This window comes from Electrophorus electricus, chromosome 9, assembly GCF_013358815.1.
Source record: "Electrophorus electricus isolate fEleEle1 chromosome 9, fEleEle1.pri, whole genome shotgun sequence".
Taxonomy (NCBI): domain Eukaryota; kingdom Metazoa; phylum Chordata; class Actinopteri; order Gymnotiformes; family Gymnotidae; genus Electrophorus; species Electrophorus electricus.
The window spans coordinates 20,349,921-20,363,893 of NC_049543.1; the positions used below are offsets into that span (position 1 = coordinate 20,349,921).

The 13,973-nt window shown below is 42.3% G+C and overlaps 1 protein-coding gene across 2 annotated transcripts; it reads right to left on the minus strand.

Moving 5' to 3' along the window:
- Positions 1 to 128: 128 nt before the first annotated feature.
- On the minus strand, positions 129 to 10,978 carry nvl (nuclear VCP like). 2 transcript variants are annotated; one of them, XM_027022989.2, is made up of 23 exons: positions 10,614 to 10,978; positions 10,361 to 10,431; positions 10,224 to 10,276; positions 9,966 to 10,056; positions 9,693 to 9,768; positions 9,069 to 9,368; positions 8,087 to 8,189; positions 7,896 to 7,972; positions 7,651 to 7,785; positions 7,279 to 7,380; positions 7,046 to 7,163; positions 6,781 to 6,925; positions 5,635 to 5,944; positions 4,711 to 4,929; positions 4,428 to 4,532; positions 4,103 to 4,165; positions 3,439 to 3,558; positions 2,189 to 2,288; positions 1,998 to 2,104; positions 1,812 to 1,888; positions 1,406 to 1,494; positions 1,198 to 1,295; positions 129 to 355 (listed from the first exon to the last, which is right to left on the minus strand). In XM_027022989.2, the coding sequence occupies exons 1-23, from the start codon at positions 10,668 to 10,670 to the stop codon at positions 311 to 313; spliced, it is 2,661 nt and encodes an 886-aa protein (XP_026878790.2). In that variant the 5' UTR covers positions 10,671 to 10,978; the 3' UTR covers positions 129 to 310. The 2 variants fall into 2 exon arrangements, with proteins under 2 accessions (XP_026878790.2, XP_026878789.2); XM_027022988.2 differs by having other exon boundaries at positions 9,006 to 9,368.
- Positions 10,979 to 13,973: the final 2,995 nt, after the last annotated feature.

A 13,973-nucleotide genomic window follows, 5' to 3' on the forward strand; every position in this document is an offset into this window, starting at 1 on the left:
ATCAAATGATTTAAAGGGAAGTAATATTGGTTTGGATAAAACTGAACTAATGGTGGTAGACTATTCAGTCTACAGTCTAATTGGCTGTGATGATTCCAGGATCTTGTATGTGCAGCAGAAGAAAGATGTAACATTCAAAAGGTATTTATTAAAAGTATCAGGAACTACAAAAGGCACTTCACCCCCATTTGTTATTTCAACATGGCCTCATGCCCTGAGGTCAATATATTACATCACTTGTTGCATTAAAGTACAAATAATTGAGAAAAGTTGGTATCCAAGGTCTTGCTGCAAGCAGTGAGTTTAATGTCTATCTGGTGAGCGATTCCCGCAGTTTCTCATACATTAGCTGGTCCTGCATGGAACAAAGCAAAATACAAAGAATGTCAGCTCTTCACCTTTATGTTCGACTGCCCTGAAGGCTACTAAAAACAAATGAAAGAATGGCCAGCTCTTCTCCGTCATCTGACGCACCAGAGGGCCAGGCTTAGTGGCTCTACTTTTCCAACAGAGACTCGGGAACAAAACACGATTCCTAAGAACATCACCTTAGCTCGCCGTGGAGATAAAAAGCAGAGAGAACAATAAAAATAGAAACAAAGCAGCGGTTTAAGAGAATAGCCCGAGCGGACGAGACTACGCCTTGATAAAGCAACGAATACAAAAAGCTGTTAGACATATTAACCTCTGGAGATAACTCCTCTAGGACCTAAATCAGTGTGGCAACTATGACTGAGGGGAAACTCCTAGCAACCCAAGCTCCCCAGGACTAGACAGACTGGATCACGGAACATTTAACAAGCATCAGGTTTTGCAAAACAGGTCCAAGGGTGCACCTTTGATGGCTGGTTCTCTCTCACAGGAACCTTTGGCTTTAGGGATGAGTTCTCATGATGGTATGGGAGCACAGCTAAGCAAATATAAACTTGTGCACGTAACAAAAATGCACGACCTGCCTCCACTCTAAACCTCCCCACAAATCTGAGACCTGTTTCAAAGTTCTTCTAGTTCTTTTGGACTAGTCAGTGATGACACTTCTAAACAGATGTTTTTTTGTTTTTTTTTCTTAAGCAGGACAATAGATATCATTAAGCATCCTTCAATATATTTATCCACGTGCCTCAAAATCAGCTACTTCAAAGTGAACTTTTTTCCATTATACTGTTTAAATTCCTCAATCATGTGAATGGCTCTCACCTTTTTAGACACAGATGGCCGGACCTTTTTAAATGCTTCTTCAAAGTTCTGCTTGCTAACCCTTAACTCTTCAGCAGGGCCACAGGAGAAGGTGTGCTCTATGTTAGAGATTAAAAAAAATCAAAAGTTAACCACAGTTACCCTCGTCATAATCTGACATTTGTATGGCATAAAATATTACAAAAAAAAAAAAAAAAGTTAGCGTTACCTGGATTTGCAAGAGAAGTTCGAGCACAGAGGTGGGCTCTTAAAGCATTAACGGAGGCCTCTCTTACCAGTGCAGACAGGTCAGCCCCACTACACACACATATCATGTTTATATACCTTTGTGTGCAAGTATACTGAGGTCCACTGCTCAAACAGGAATGTTAAATCAGTAAATAACCACAAAACCATAAATGCGGTCATCTTTAGCAATAAAACTTTAGTGCTTTAAAAAAAATAAATAAAAATTTTAAAATGCCACCAATATCTCTTAAGATGACAAATAAAAGTTGTACCTTACATGGTTTCAACCCAATATAGAAAGTTTTATTTATAGCAATGCATCAATTTACCATGATTCGGTCAAGCATGCTCATAGAAGTAGAGCAATTAGGTATCAAAATACTCACGTAAAATAGTCACAGCGTTCATCACTGGCAATTTCCTCCAAACTGACGTCAGATTCCAGATGAGGTTTGGTACCTCCCTGTGGCAATTCCACAATTCATTGACCATTTGCTCACCTTGCAATCAACATCAGTCAAATACCACCACGTTTCTGTATTTCCAAGGGTCTTGTTAAATGAAACATTCACCTTGGTGATTGTGAGCAGGATGGCATGTCTGTCCACTGATGGAGGCAAGCCCACATACAGGGTCTTGTCCAGGCGGCCTGGCCTGAGTACAGCAGGGTCGATAATGTCTGCGTGCAATCAAATGGGCTTTTAGTCACCCATGAGAACAAGAGAAATGCAACGTCATTAAAACATGCTCCTAAATTTCTTACCTGGCCGATTCGTGGCGGCCATGATGAAGACCTGGCGCCTGGCCTCCAGGCCGTCCATCTCCGTAAGCAGCTGGTTGACAACCCGGACGCTGGACCCGGACTGACCAGAACACAACAGTGCATGGGGTTACATGTTTACTAACTAAAGCATTTTAGCTGAGATCTTAAACCCTGACCTACTGAGTTATCACTGCACAGCCTAAGCCCACACTAAGAAAGGAATTGGCACTGGAGGTTCGATTTATTACAAGACTAGCATTGTGGGTCAGCTATGCTCTCCAAATGTTTTTATTCCTTTAAAATAAAAATAAAAAGATAATCCTAAAGCTATCTTCACGACAGGAACATTGCGATTATTCAATATCATTACACAAAACCAAACCTTGCTTAAACTAATATGTAGTAAAGGAAAGTTCTCCCACATTCACAGGTGTCCAACTCCAGTGCAGGCTGCTTGAACACCCATGTTAACTGGATGCAGTGGGATGGATAATGTTGTGAACTAAACTGCATCTGCAAGACTGGAGCACTTGAATGACAGCTTTATTTCAAAGGCAAGTGGATGAAGCACCGACTTTGCATGTTGGCAATCTGATCCCTTGTATTTGTTTAATATTTTAACACTCCCTTTACACTTGTTTTTGTAATACTCGATGTAGTTATTTAAAATGGAGACAGACCTTTAGTTATACGCTAAAGTTTAGTGCAAGATAAATTATTCCAGGAATTCAAATATTTGTTACTATTGGCATGGATGAATGCAGCAACAAGCATTTGAACAGACCACCTTCTGATACCGATCATGACGTCACTGCCAGCTCTTTTGATCTGGTTCACATGTGCTCATGTCTTGCAGCTTCAGTATCAGCTTTACAACAGCAAGTATTATCCACAAAAAACTGCAGGTGTCAATATACCCAAGACACATTTATATTTGATCATGGTTATAGAAGAAGTGTAACTGCTGTCAAGTGCAATCTGTCTACCCAAGTCACTTTTCACAACCAAAACCACCCGATGCATCGCATCGCATCACACAATATAACCATCCAGGATCTAACTTAAATGAGAATTGGTCTCATTAGGCATCTTCCTCTAAATCTTCCACACTGCAGATCTAACCTGTATATTGGGGGATGTGTTTGGGGACAGTAGAATCTTTTATCCCACACCCACTTTCTGACTCATGTATTGAACACTCCCTTTTGTTTTAATGGCTGCCAGAGGATGTTGCGATTCTGAATTGTCACCTCATGGCCAGAACGTCGTGGGCAAAGTGCGTCGATCTCGTCAAAGAAGATGACACACGGGGCTGAGTTGCGTCCTCTCTGGAAGACCTGGCGGACGGCCCGCTCGCTCTCACCGACGTACTGCGGAACAGCGGTTTATTTTGAAAATCCGGCTTGACAGCAATCGCAGACGATCAGTCCCCTCAGGCTGCTCGTTTCAATAAAGGCCTGCTAGGAAACCACACTGCATACCCACCGTAATACGGTGATGCACAATCAAAAGGTAAACAGGTCCAGATGCATTGCCAAGAGTTTGAAGCGCTTTGCAAAGGCACTAGTGCTGACATTGGATGAATTGGTGTGTACTGTGATCTGCCCTTAAAGCAGGATACTGAAATATTCCTCACAGTGTGGTAACCGAATCGCCAGGGCGCTCCACACACCAACAACAAAGTAGGATAAGGCTCGTCTTACTGCAGGCTTGCTGCCTTAGGCGGCATCTTGGAGGCATAAATGTATTTATTTGTGGAAATATACTACCTTCATCCTTCAACCATGCTTCTAAAGTTCTATTGAGATAAACTTTTTTCCAGGTCAGATGCCATAGATCTGAGACCATTAATGCCATTTCTTCCCCTAATCTCAGCATGAAACAAAAGTAGCATGTGGCAGGGAAGTTACTCACCATGTTCAGTAACTCCGGGCCCTTGACTGATATAAAGTTTAAGCCAGACTCATTCGCAACTGCCTGTAATAGCACAGAATCTTAGTAAACATATGAATGCTGCGAAACCATTCACACAACTCCACACTACCGCATATTAAAAAACAAATCCTCATTAGCATAACTAATATACACTTATTGGCTTCAACCGACTGGGGGAAAAATTTTTTGTAAAAATTAAAAAATAAATAAATAAAAAAAATCAGCAATGAAAATCTATTTAAATACACAGAGATGTTGACAGGACTAGAGAGAGCAGAGAAGATGCTAATGAATGGAGGTATACCTTAGCCAGCAGGGTCTTCCCACAGCCTGGAGGCCCAGCAAGCAGTACCCCAGCAGGCGCGCTAAGCCCCAGAGCCCTGAACTGCTCCGGGTTACGGACAGGGGCCTGAGTACACCGCATGCACAAGCGTGCACGCACACACACACAGATCATTATATTGCAGCAATATCAGTTACTAGCCAATCATGTATTGACTTATAATCTTTCAGTTTTAATTATTTGTTTGTTTTAGAACCATGTCAACGCCCAGGATGCAACAGGGCCAACAGTATGGAAATCCTACCAGGATGGCCATTGTGAGCTCCTCACGAATATCCTGCAGAGCACCTACGTCATCCCAGGTGACGTCGGGCACCGTGGCGAAACCCTCACGCTTGGCCGATGGCTGGACGCTGGTCAGCGAGGCCCTGAAGTCGTCCATGATGATGCAGAGGCTGGCCAGCTGCTCCTCGCTCAGCGACTCGCTGTTCTTCAGCAGAGCCAGCAGCTGCGGCAGCTCCCCCTGCAGGTGAGAGGAACAATCGCATCAGCGAGGGGGGGGAATACGGAGGGGAATACTGAAGCCAGCACGTTTGCTTTGATCTGTTCGATAAAGTGAACAATTCAACTGAAATCTACCAGTAATTACAATGAACCATTTAATTTTCTCCATTTGTTTTCCTCTAGAAAAATATCATTTGTGAAATCAAATCAAAATCATTTGGGCAAAAAACTGACCTAATTTTATACATCTTGACTATAAGAATTATTATCTGTATAGGGATTATTCATATAAAAATGCACCCAAGACATTTAAAATGTAATTTATTTTAGTAGTTGGTCTGAGACACTTTAGCCAGAAGTTATACTCTAAGCCACATTTGATAAAACTCCTCCCAATAGACCATCCAGAGTCCATTACAAAGCAGAACATAAGCAGATTTGTCTACAGGAAAATGAAAAACATCAAATAAACTCAATTTTCCAAGCAGCCGTCATTCCCACATAACATACATCACGAGGATACAATCCACACACAAGTTACATGAAACCTGCATTTGAATTGTGTCTGATAGGATACTATCCTATTGTATGACAATTTAAGAACACTACCGTTTCCAGGTAATAACTGGAGATCCCCCCCCCCCCCCATTTCAGAGGCCTTCCTATAATACAACGCATCACAGGATCCAGTTGCCTTTTAATGCACTGACACAAGTGCACTTACTTCTGTTGCCATGACCTCAGAAGCTGGCGCACTCGATCCCTCCTGTGCATCACTAGCGATGCCCGTGTCCTGGCAGTCCGCAGCCTGGTTCGATTCCTCCTTAGCCCCTTGTTCGGTCTCAGGCACAGGAGGACGGGTGGAGGGGCAGGCACCGGCCGCCAGCCGCAGCACCCGGTTGACAGCACTCATGGCCGCCTCACGGCACAGGGCCATCAGGTCCGCCCCCACGTAACCAGGAGTGAGCCGTGCCAGCCTGCGGAAGTCGAAGTCCGCCGGCAGCTTGAGCTTCCGGCAAAGAGTTTTAAGAATCCTGGAGAGAGAGAGAGAGAGAGAGCGAGCGCAATATAGGGCAAAGTTGGAGATGAATGAAGGATTCTAGGAAAAGATACGGGTCTGGTTTTCCTGAAAGCACTGTACTTTCGCGCAACGGAAAACCTCCCCCACTGAACTGGGCAAAAGGTCATCAATATAACCAAGCTCATAATGTGGCCAAGAGAACAGAAAAGAGAAAACTGAAGGATTTACTGAATTATCCATTTATGAGATTACTGTAACAAGGACAAATTCCGACAGCAACAAAGCAACAAACAATCCACCTGAATTCCACATATGTTCAAGTTCTGATAACTTTGTTCCATGTTAGATGACAGCCCACCAATTACATCTTCCCACAGGCCATTCGGGCCCTGAATCAGGGAAACTGATAAACTGTGGGGACCACCACCACCATGTAACATAACTGTATATCTGTACATCTGTATATATAGATTTATACTCAATTACCTTGTTACACAACAACTGTAGATAGGTTATTATACAAAATGGATCTGTACATTCTGTAGATTGTGTACATATATACCCAACCATATACATTGTGTATATAATCATAATATACATATATTGTACATACATTGTTAATATATTTCGTACATACATAAAATATATATATATGCAAGATAAATATATATATTCTTTCTCTATGCACCCGTTTTCTTTTCCTCAGTTTGGACAGAGCACTCTCCACCATTTCACTGCGAGTTATACTGTGTATGACTATGTATGTGACGAATAAACCAAACTTGAACTTGAACTACTTGAGAGGTAACCAGTGGGCAGTGTAGATGCTGGTGTGGGAGAGGCACTCACGTTAGGCGCGTGTCTTCATCAGGGATTCCCAGGCAGATCTCTCGGTCGAAGCGGCCCGCCCTTCGCAGAGCCGGATCGAGAGAGTCTGGCCGGTTGGTGGCCCCGATAACCAAGACCTGTGCTGGCACGGATAAGGAATTCAGGTCTAGAGCGAGAGCAAGTGAGCGCCAAGGGAAGAGAGCAAGAGAGAACACACGCGAGTCAGGGAGCAACCCATGAGCCAACTATTTCTTTCAGTAAGGAGGTATCTTAGAAAGCCACTCACCATCCATGCAGGTGAGCAGCTGAGCGACGATCCTTCTCTCCATGTCCTTGGACGCTACCTCCCTCTTCGGGGTGATGGCATCAATCTCGTCGATGAATAGGATGCAGGGAGCATTGCTCTGCGGTGGGACCGTGGCACAGAAAAACAAACATATGTTCCAATTATATACCAGAGATTTATAGGTACATTCTTTTGAGCTCAGTCACGTGTCTCTTCCTTGGAAGCGCTCTTACCACGGCATGCTCAAACAGCTCACGTAGCTTCTGTTCAGACTCCCCCGAGACGCCTGACACCAGCTCAGGAGCAGAGACCTTTAACATGGGTAACTCCATTTCCTACAATAACCCAGAATTCACCCCTCTGATCACAAAACAGTGGCGGCAAACTAGTCCAAACACTTAAAATGATCATATGTATTCCTGTAGTGGAATACAGATGGCATCAGTATTACTAGACAACAAATAGAGGTTCCTTTGCAAGCCAAAGAACTTTTTTCAGGAACACTGACCAAATGCATTGTCACATTAGCATACTTGGCAGAAGTGTTCCTTTAATCCTAATCCACACTATTAATCCGCTTGGGCAAAACACCAAAGCCCCCTCACCCCAGCAACCGCCTGGGCAAGAAGGGTCTTCCCACAGCCTGGCGGCCCATGGAGGAGGAACCCGCGTGGGGGCACCACCCCCAGCTGCTGGTACACTTCCGGGTGGCGCATATGGATCAGCAGTTTACACAGCTCCTAAAAAACAGAGACGCACGCCATCTGGATTTACCGCCATGACACCGACTAGCGTGCACTGTAATGCATTCGCGTGGTCGTGTGAGAGCACACAGTCGCTCATATCATACCGTCAGAGTTTCTTCGTTCCCACCAATGTCATCGAACTTCACTGTAGAGTGCTGAAGGTCAGGTCCCTTGGTCCGTGCTTAAAAGAATGCAAGCAATTGTGCATCACACCCAAGCCACTTGTTCACGATTCACTTTCTGATAACTAGAGAAACGGCCTTAATATGTATATCACATATAAGCAGTCACCCACCTTTTTTTGCCATTATGCTTGCCTCAATGTCCACATCAACATTTCTGACTTCTCGTTTCGCTTTACTTTTTCCTTTCTTCACACTCTTCTTTGGTTTATCATTCTATAACAGCATAAATGTGGTAACTCAGAGGTTCAAGTACATGACTAGTAATTGGAAGGTTACTGGTTCAAGCCCCTCCACTGCTAAGCTGCCAATGTTGGGCCCCTGAGCAAGGTTCTTAACTCTCAATTACATGATTTGTATTCAGTCATAGTTCTAAGACACTTTGGATAAAAGCATCATGCAAATAATTGTTTTGCATCGGACTAGTGCTGAAGTCAAACCTCACACAAATAAACTATGCACTCCTGTTGCAGTCTTGCACATTATCCTACTTGCTGCTAGAGTACTGTACTAAACCAGCACTGTACTCTGAACTGTTCTGGCTGCTACCAGTGACTGCTATGTTCAGGGTAGCATGTCACTGATTGCTATGCACAACTCGCTTTACATATGCCCAGTACTATGTACTGTACTAAATTGGACTGTCTACTCATTTTGTTTTTGTCCTGTCCTGTATTTATTATTGTTTATTTAATGACATTTTGCACTATATTGGACTGTTTGCACTTGTGTAGCATGTCTGTTGCACTGTTGTTTTTATGTTGCACCATGGTCCTGGAGGAACATTGTCTCGCTTTTGTTGTGTACTTGTAAATAGCTGAAATGACAATAAAATCTCTTGAACTTGAAACATAAACGCAGCATCCACAGCAGACACCATTATACTGACTACAGTATAAATTAGTTTACTGAAAACAGTAAAGTTTCATTTACAAATGCTAATTTTACAAACCGCTCTCCTCAATGTTAAACCAGTTATTTTCATTAGTGCCTCTCTGTAATGACCCCTATAAATACCCATTCAAAAATTACATTCTGGTATTGTGTGTTTAGCTCATCACTGCGATTTTGGTACGGTGCAGTTTGGTGACCCACAGGAGAGGCACGATCCAAAGCCACATTTATCGCAGGCCGGCCCGACTCCTCCTCGCACAAATCAATGAGGATGCTTTCCTCATCTCTGCTTCCAGCCTTGTCGATGAACCAGCCGCCCGCAGACACCGCGGTAGCGGGCCGACGACGGGCGGAGCCGGCTTCTGCGTGCTCGGCCATCGCAGAGCCCATCTGTGAGGCTGGATGGGGTCTGCTTGTTGACCCCTCCCTGGATGGAGTCTCATCCTCCGGGTTCCCCTTGCGGTACAGGGACATCAAGGAGTTGTTCATGTGATTGGAGTTCTGTCGAGGAGGACAAAGATCATCCATGCCGGTGTTACTCAGCAGGCTGGGAAAAGTCCCGTGCTTTGCTTTATTTGGCTCGGTTCCACCTGGTTATCTGTGCTCCAGTTAGAAAGAATTCTGCTTAATCTCCATTTAGCAGTACTTCTGAATAACCGAAATGGCTTAAAACAGATGAGGGGACGTTTGAAACTGAGTGATAAGATGTTCAGCAATTTATATATGATAATACAAGGCAGTAAATTAAATTGGGCTGAACTGGACAATAGTACGTGGCATGAACAATATGTCGTAGAGAGAGTAACAAAAAACTCAACCTCTCACCTCGGGCTCTGAGATGTCTCCGTCACTGTCTGTGGTGTTCTCTAGGATACTGCTGCCCTCACTAAAGTGTGTCACCCTGACCGGGAACAAACATCTCTTGAACATAATAACTACGCAATGGAAAATCAGTTTCAAGTGCTGCATTTAGCAAGAGTGCACTGTAAATGGCCAGACACAACTAGCAATGTCAGTTGTAAATTTATATATGTAGTCATGGAACGGAACCTAGGTGTAGAGCACAGCTTTAAGGTGCATATTATGATCTGCTCTTACCAATCATCCTCCTGGCTGTGTCTTGCTCTTTTGGCCAAATGTTTTTCTTCCAAAGCAGACAGACCAGACTCGCTGCATATTACTCCGTGCACTATAGGTAAACCACATGTATAATGCCTTGTAAACAATGGAATATGGGAAATTTGAATTGTGACTACTTTGTTAAAGGGCACCCCACCAAAAAAAAAAAGTTGTTCTGTTATCCCCAATTGCTACGCAATAGTCCTGTGATTAACTCAAAGGCTGGAGAAGTTTCACCTTTCTCTACTTGAATCCTGAAGGCGGTTCGGTTCCGTCGCCCATAATCCATCCTGTGTAATTAAACATTCACATCATAACTCGACCCCATGTAATAGGGCAAACTCACTCGGATGGGGGAAAGGATCACAGCCCACCTGTACTGCTGCTGCAACTCTGCGGCCATTCCAGCAACATCCACATACTGGCTGCGCCTGGACTTCAGGTACTAAAGTTACAACAGTTAGTACATACAATTGTCCTCATGTGTGCTCGTTAGAGAGCTGATTTGGCTGTGAAAAACACGGCGTCTCGTAAAATAAAGTGTTAACCTTTTAACCTGGATAAAATAAGTTTAACCTTATTTACACATCTTATTCCCGGAGTAGGTGTGAACAAGCTTCAGCTGACCTGTTCGACTCTCTGTCTGAGGCGTTGATCTATGTAGCCTCCACTTCGTTTCTTCATTTTTAACCGCGGCGGAAATCCCTCATTACATTCCGTCTATTTTTTTCAGCCGAACCCAGAGAAGTTAACTAAAGTGAAATAATATCTGTCAAGACGTTACGCTCCTGAGTAAATTAGCTGGTAAGCTATCTAATAAAAAAAATGTCACGACTTCATACAGATAGCAGTCAGAGAGTTAACCGAAAGAAATGAGTGGAATTAAGCCCTTTGTCACAATTATACGAAAAGCTTTGTAGTTTAAAGAGAAAGATTTAAGATCAGAGCGTAACAGATATTGACCCATGTGAGGATACCCTGCTTTACGTGTTGAAAAGCTGAGGGAAATTAATTAGACTGCCGCCTGCTGTATTGGAGCGCTAAAATGTGGCTGCGGTCAATTTGCTACTGCCACCTAGTGGCTAATACGTTGTGGAACGTCAAACAATTTTGTACAGCCACTTTTTATAATCTGATTCACATTATAAAATTCATTATTCTATATATATCAATTAAATCAAGCCGGCGACGACATGGACTTAATTCTTTCAGTTTACAAAAGTTATTAATTAATCTGCATAACAGGGTTTATGCCGTCAGAGAAAACAAAACAAAAGGGAATACTGTTTCAGAATTAGTATCGTTATTTTGATATACAAGTATCACATGCACCATGAATTTCTCTTGGTGCAGGTGTCAAACATCAAGAGACACCTTCTACATTTCTAAATTATAGTATTATAGCAGACTAAAATAGAGAATAGAATATATGAAGAGACATACAATCACGAGTATTATAATGCAGTACAAGTCAAGTCTAATTAGAATCAGATGCTATTATAGGACACAGTGTATCTGGCTTAAGTACACCCATTTAATAGTATGTTGGACCTACTTTGGCCTCCAGAACTGCAGCAATTCTTTCTGGCATAGTTTCCACTATGTGCTGAAAATACTCTGCAGGAATCTTGGTCCAATCTTGATAGGATAGCATCTCTCAACTTACATGGAGGGACTGACATGTTCTAAACTGCCTGTTATACCTTTACCCAGGGATGTTCTATAGGATTAATATCTGGGGACTGTGAAGGCCAGGGAAACATTGAAAATTTGCTGCCTTGATACTGGAACAAATCCGTGATTATACAACCCTTGCGGCAGGGTTTTTTGTCTTGCTTAAAGTGTCCTTCTGCCAGAGTTTAAGCAGCTGCCATGAAGGGATGCACTTGGTGACAATACATAGGTAAGCCCTACTGTTCAAACATCTACTGATTTCAGAGGACCCAGGGTGTGCCATGAAAACATTCCTCACTCCTTTATGCCACCTCTACCAGCTTGAACTGTTGACACCTGACAGGAAGGACTCGTTAATTCATGCTGCTTGTGCCAAATTCTTACCCTCCCGTCATCATAGTGCAACAGAATTTTGGGTTAATCTGACAAGATGATGTTCCACTGTTTAGTTTTCTGCTCTTCTGCCCACTGGAGCTTTTCCGTTCTGTTTGCCTCAGACAGCAACGACACTCGAACAGACCACTTGACTTTCCCATTCTAATGTGGATTCACACTGAAACCGACCCACAGAAAACACGATCACCTGAAATTATTCTGTTCTCCGGGGTCACGTTTTAATTTCGGTCATTAATAACTTTGAAACAATTTTATGGAGTTAACAAGTTGCTTCTTAAGAATTGTTTTTGATAATATTCATTTGTGACATGTTTATAATGGTTGTTTTGTCCTGTTATTTTCTCTTGTGTTGCTGTTGCACAGATTATGGAATGATTATGGAATTATTTATTTAGATTTTCATACAGCCTCAGTGGGATTATGCATAATCATGACTTGGATGATTTTGGACTCTTGTTTTCTGGCTTTGGATAGTGATCTTGCTATATGAACTCTACGCTTGCATCCACAACTTTGTCTCCTGGTAGTTACATTGATGAGAGAGAGTTTAAATGGCGTTTTTTTCAATTAGTCAAAACTGACCTTTCATGACCTTCATTATAAACTTTTCTAAGCAGTCATGACCTCACCCTGTCATAATATTTACTATCAGATCTTCCCTGTGTCCAAAGTGATCTCATGGCAGGAATTTTCTAGCCAACCATTTCTCAGTCAAGCCAATTCAAGCAGAAATGCCACTGAGAGCGTTTCTGATGAACTCCTGTCATTGTACTAAGTCGGTAAGAAAGGGTTAACTACATAAAAATAAAAGTGAATGACTTAAAAGTTTGATCATTTTAACTGAATCTATATTTTATGGAATTGTGTAATTAACCTTCATTATAAACTTTCCTAAGCCGTCATGGCCTGTCCCTGCCAGAATATTTACTATCAGATCTTCCCTATGTCCAAATTTGGCGTTCCGTGACAAATACAAGGTGTCCTTTAGCATCGTCCTTTCTAACGACATGGTGAAAAGGAAGCAGGATGTGAGTGCAAGCAAGTCATATATATATACATGTATATATATATAGAGAGAGCAAATTCCAGTGTTATCAAAGTTTATAATCTGGCGTTAGATATGACCAGGACATTAATGGTAAGAATGAATTTTCATCACATTTTTATCACATTTGATTCATATCCTGGAGTATCTAAAACACAACTACTGTCAAGGTATGGCCCCTCCTCCCACACCTGTGTGTGTGTGTGTGTGTGTGTGTGTTCATCTGTATGGCCACGCCCTCCCCATGTTGCACACCTGCTCCTCGTTTTGTATTGTTATTGTGCGTGTATATAAGTTTCTTGTTTAATTGGGAATGTTGTCAGTGTTTAACCTTACGTTTGCCTGAGTGCTACATTCTCTGCTTTTTTTTTTTACGCAAATAAACGTATCATTCTGTTTCCTGCGACTTGTCCCCGCATCCTGCTTAGCCTCCTCTCATCAAAACTACATAAGTGATATCTTGTAATCACTTATCAAGATGACAATTATCACTGTCTAACACAAGCTCCAAGTTAGACTAGACAATTTATTATTAGATGTACACATTTGCATATATTTGTCAGTGGCATTTAGATGAAATAACACCCTAAGATGGGAAGTAGCTAATAAAATGCCGGCCTGTACAGATTTTTTTCTAGCTAGCTGTTTAGGCACTTAATAGCACAGCCAGATAGTAAGGGATTACAGTAGTCCAATATTGAAATAATAAATGCATGGACTATCTTTTCTGCATCATGTGAAGAGAGCATGTTCCTAATCTTTGAAATGTTTCTAAGGTGGAGAAAGACGGTCCTAAAAACATTATTTATTTACGTGAGCTTCGAACGAGAGACTGGGATCCATAACTCCAAGATCTTTAACTGTTAGAGAAG

Excerpts from the sequence above, each read along its gene's own strand:
- nvl (XM_027022988.2), bottom strand. The coding sequence starts at position 10,670 with ATGAAGAAACGAAGTGGAGGCTACATAGATCAACGCCTCAGACAGAGA. Across the intron at positions 10,277-10,360 it reads GAGTTGCAGCAGCAGTACAG|GATGGATTATGGGCGACGGA; the intron begins GTGGGCTGTGAT and ends TTAATTACACAG. Across the intron at positions 2,289-3,438 it reads CACGACGTTCTGGCCATGAG|TCCGGGTCCAGCGTCCGGGT; the intron begins GTGACAATTCAG and ends TGTTCTGGTCAG.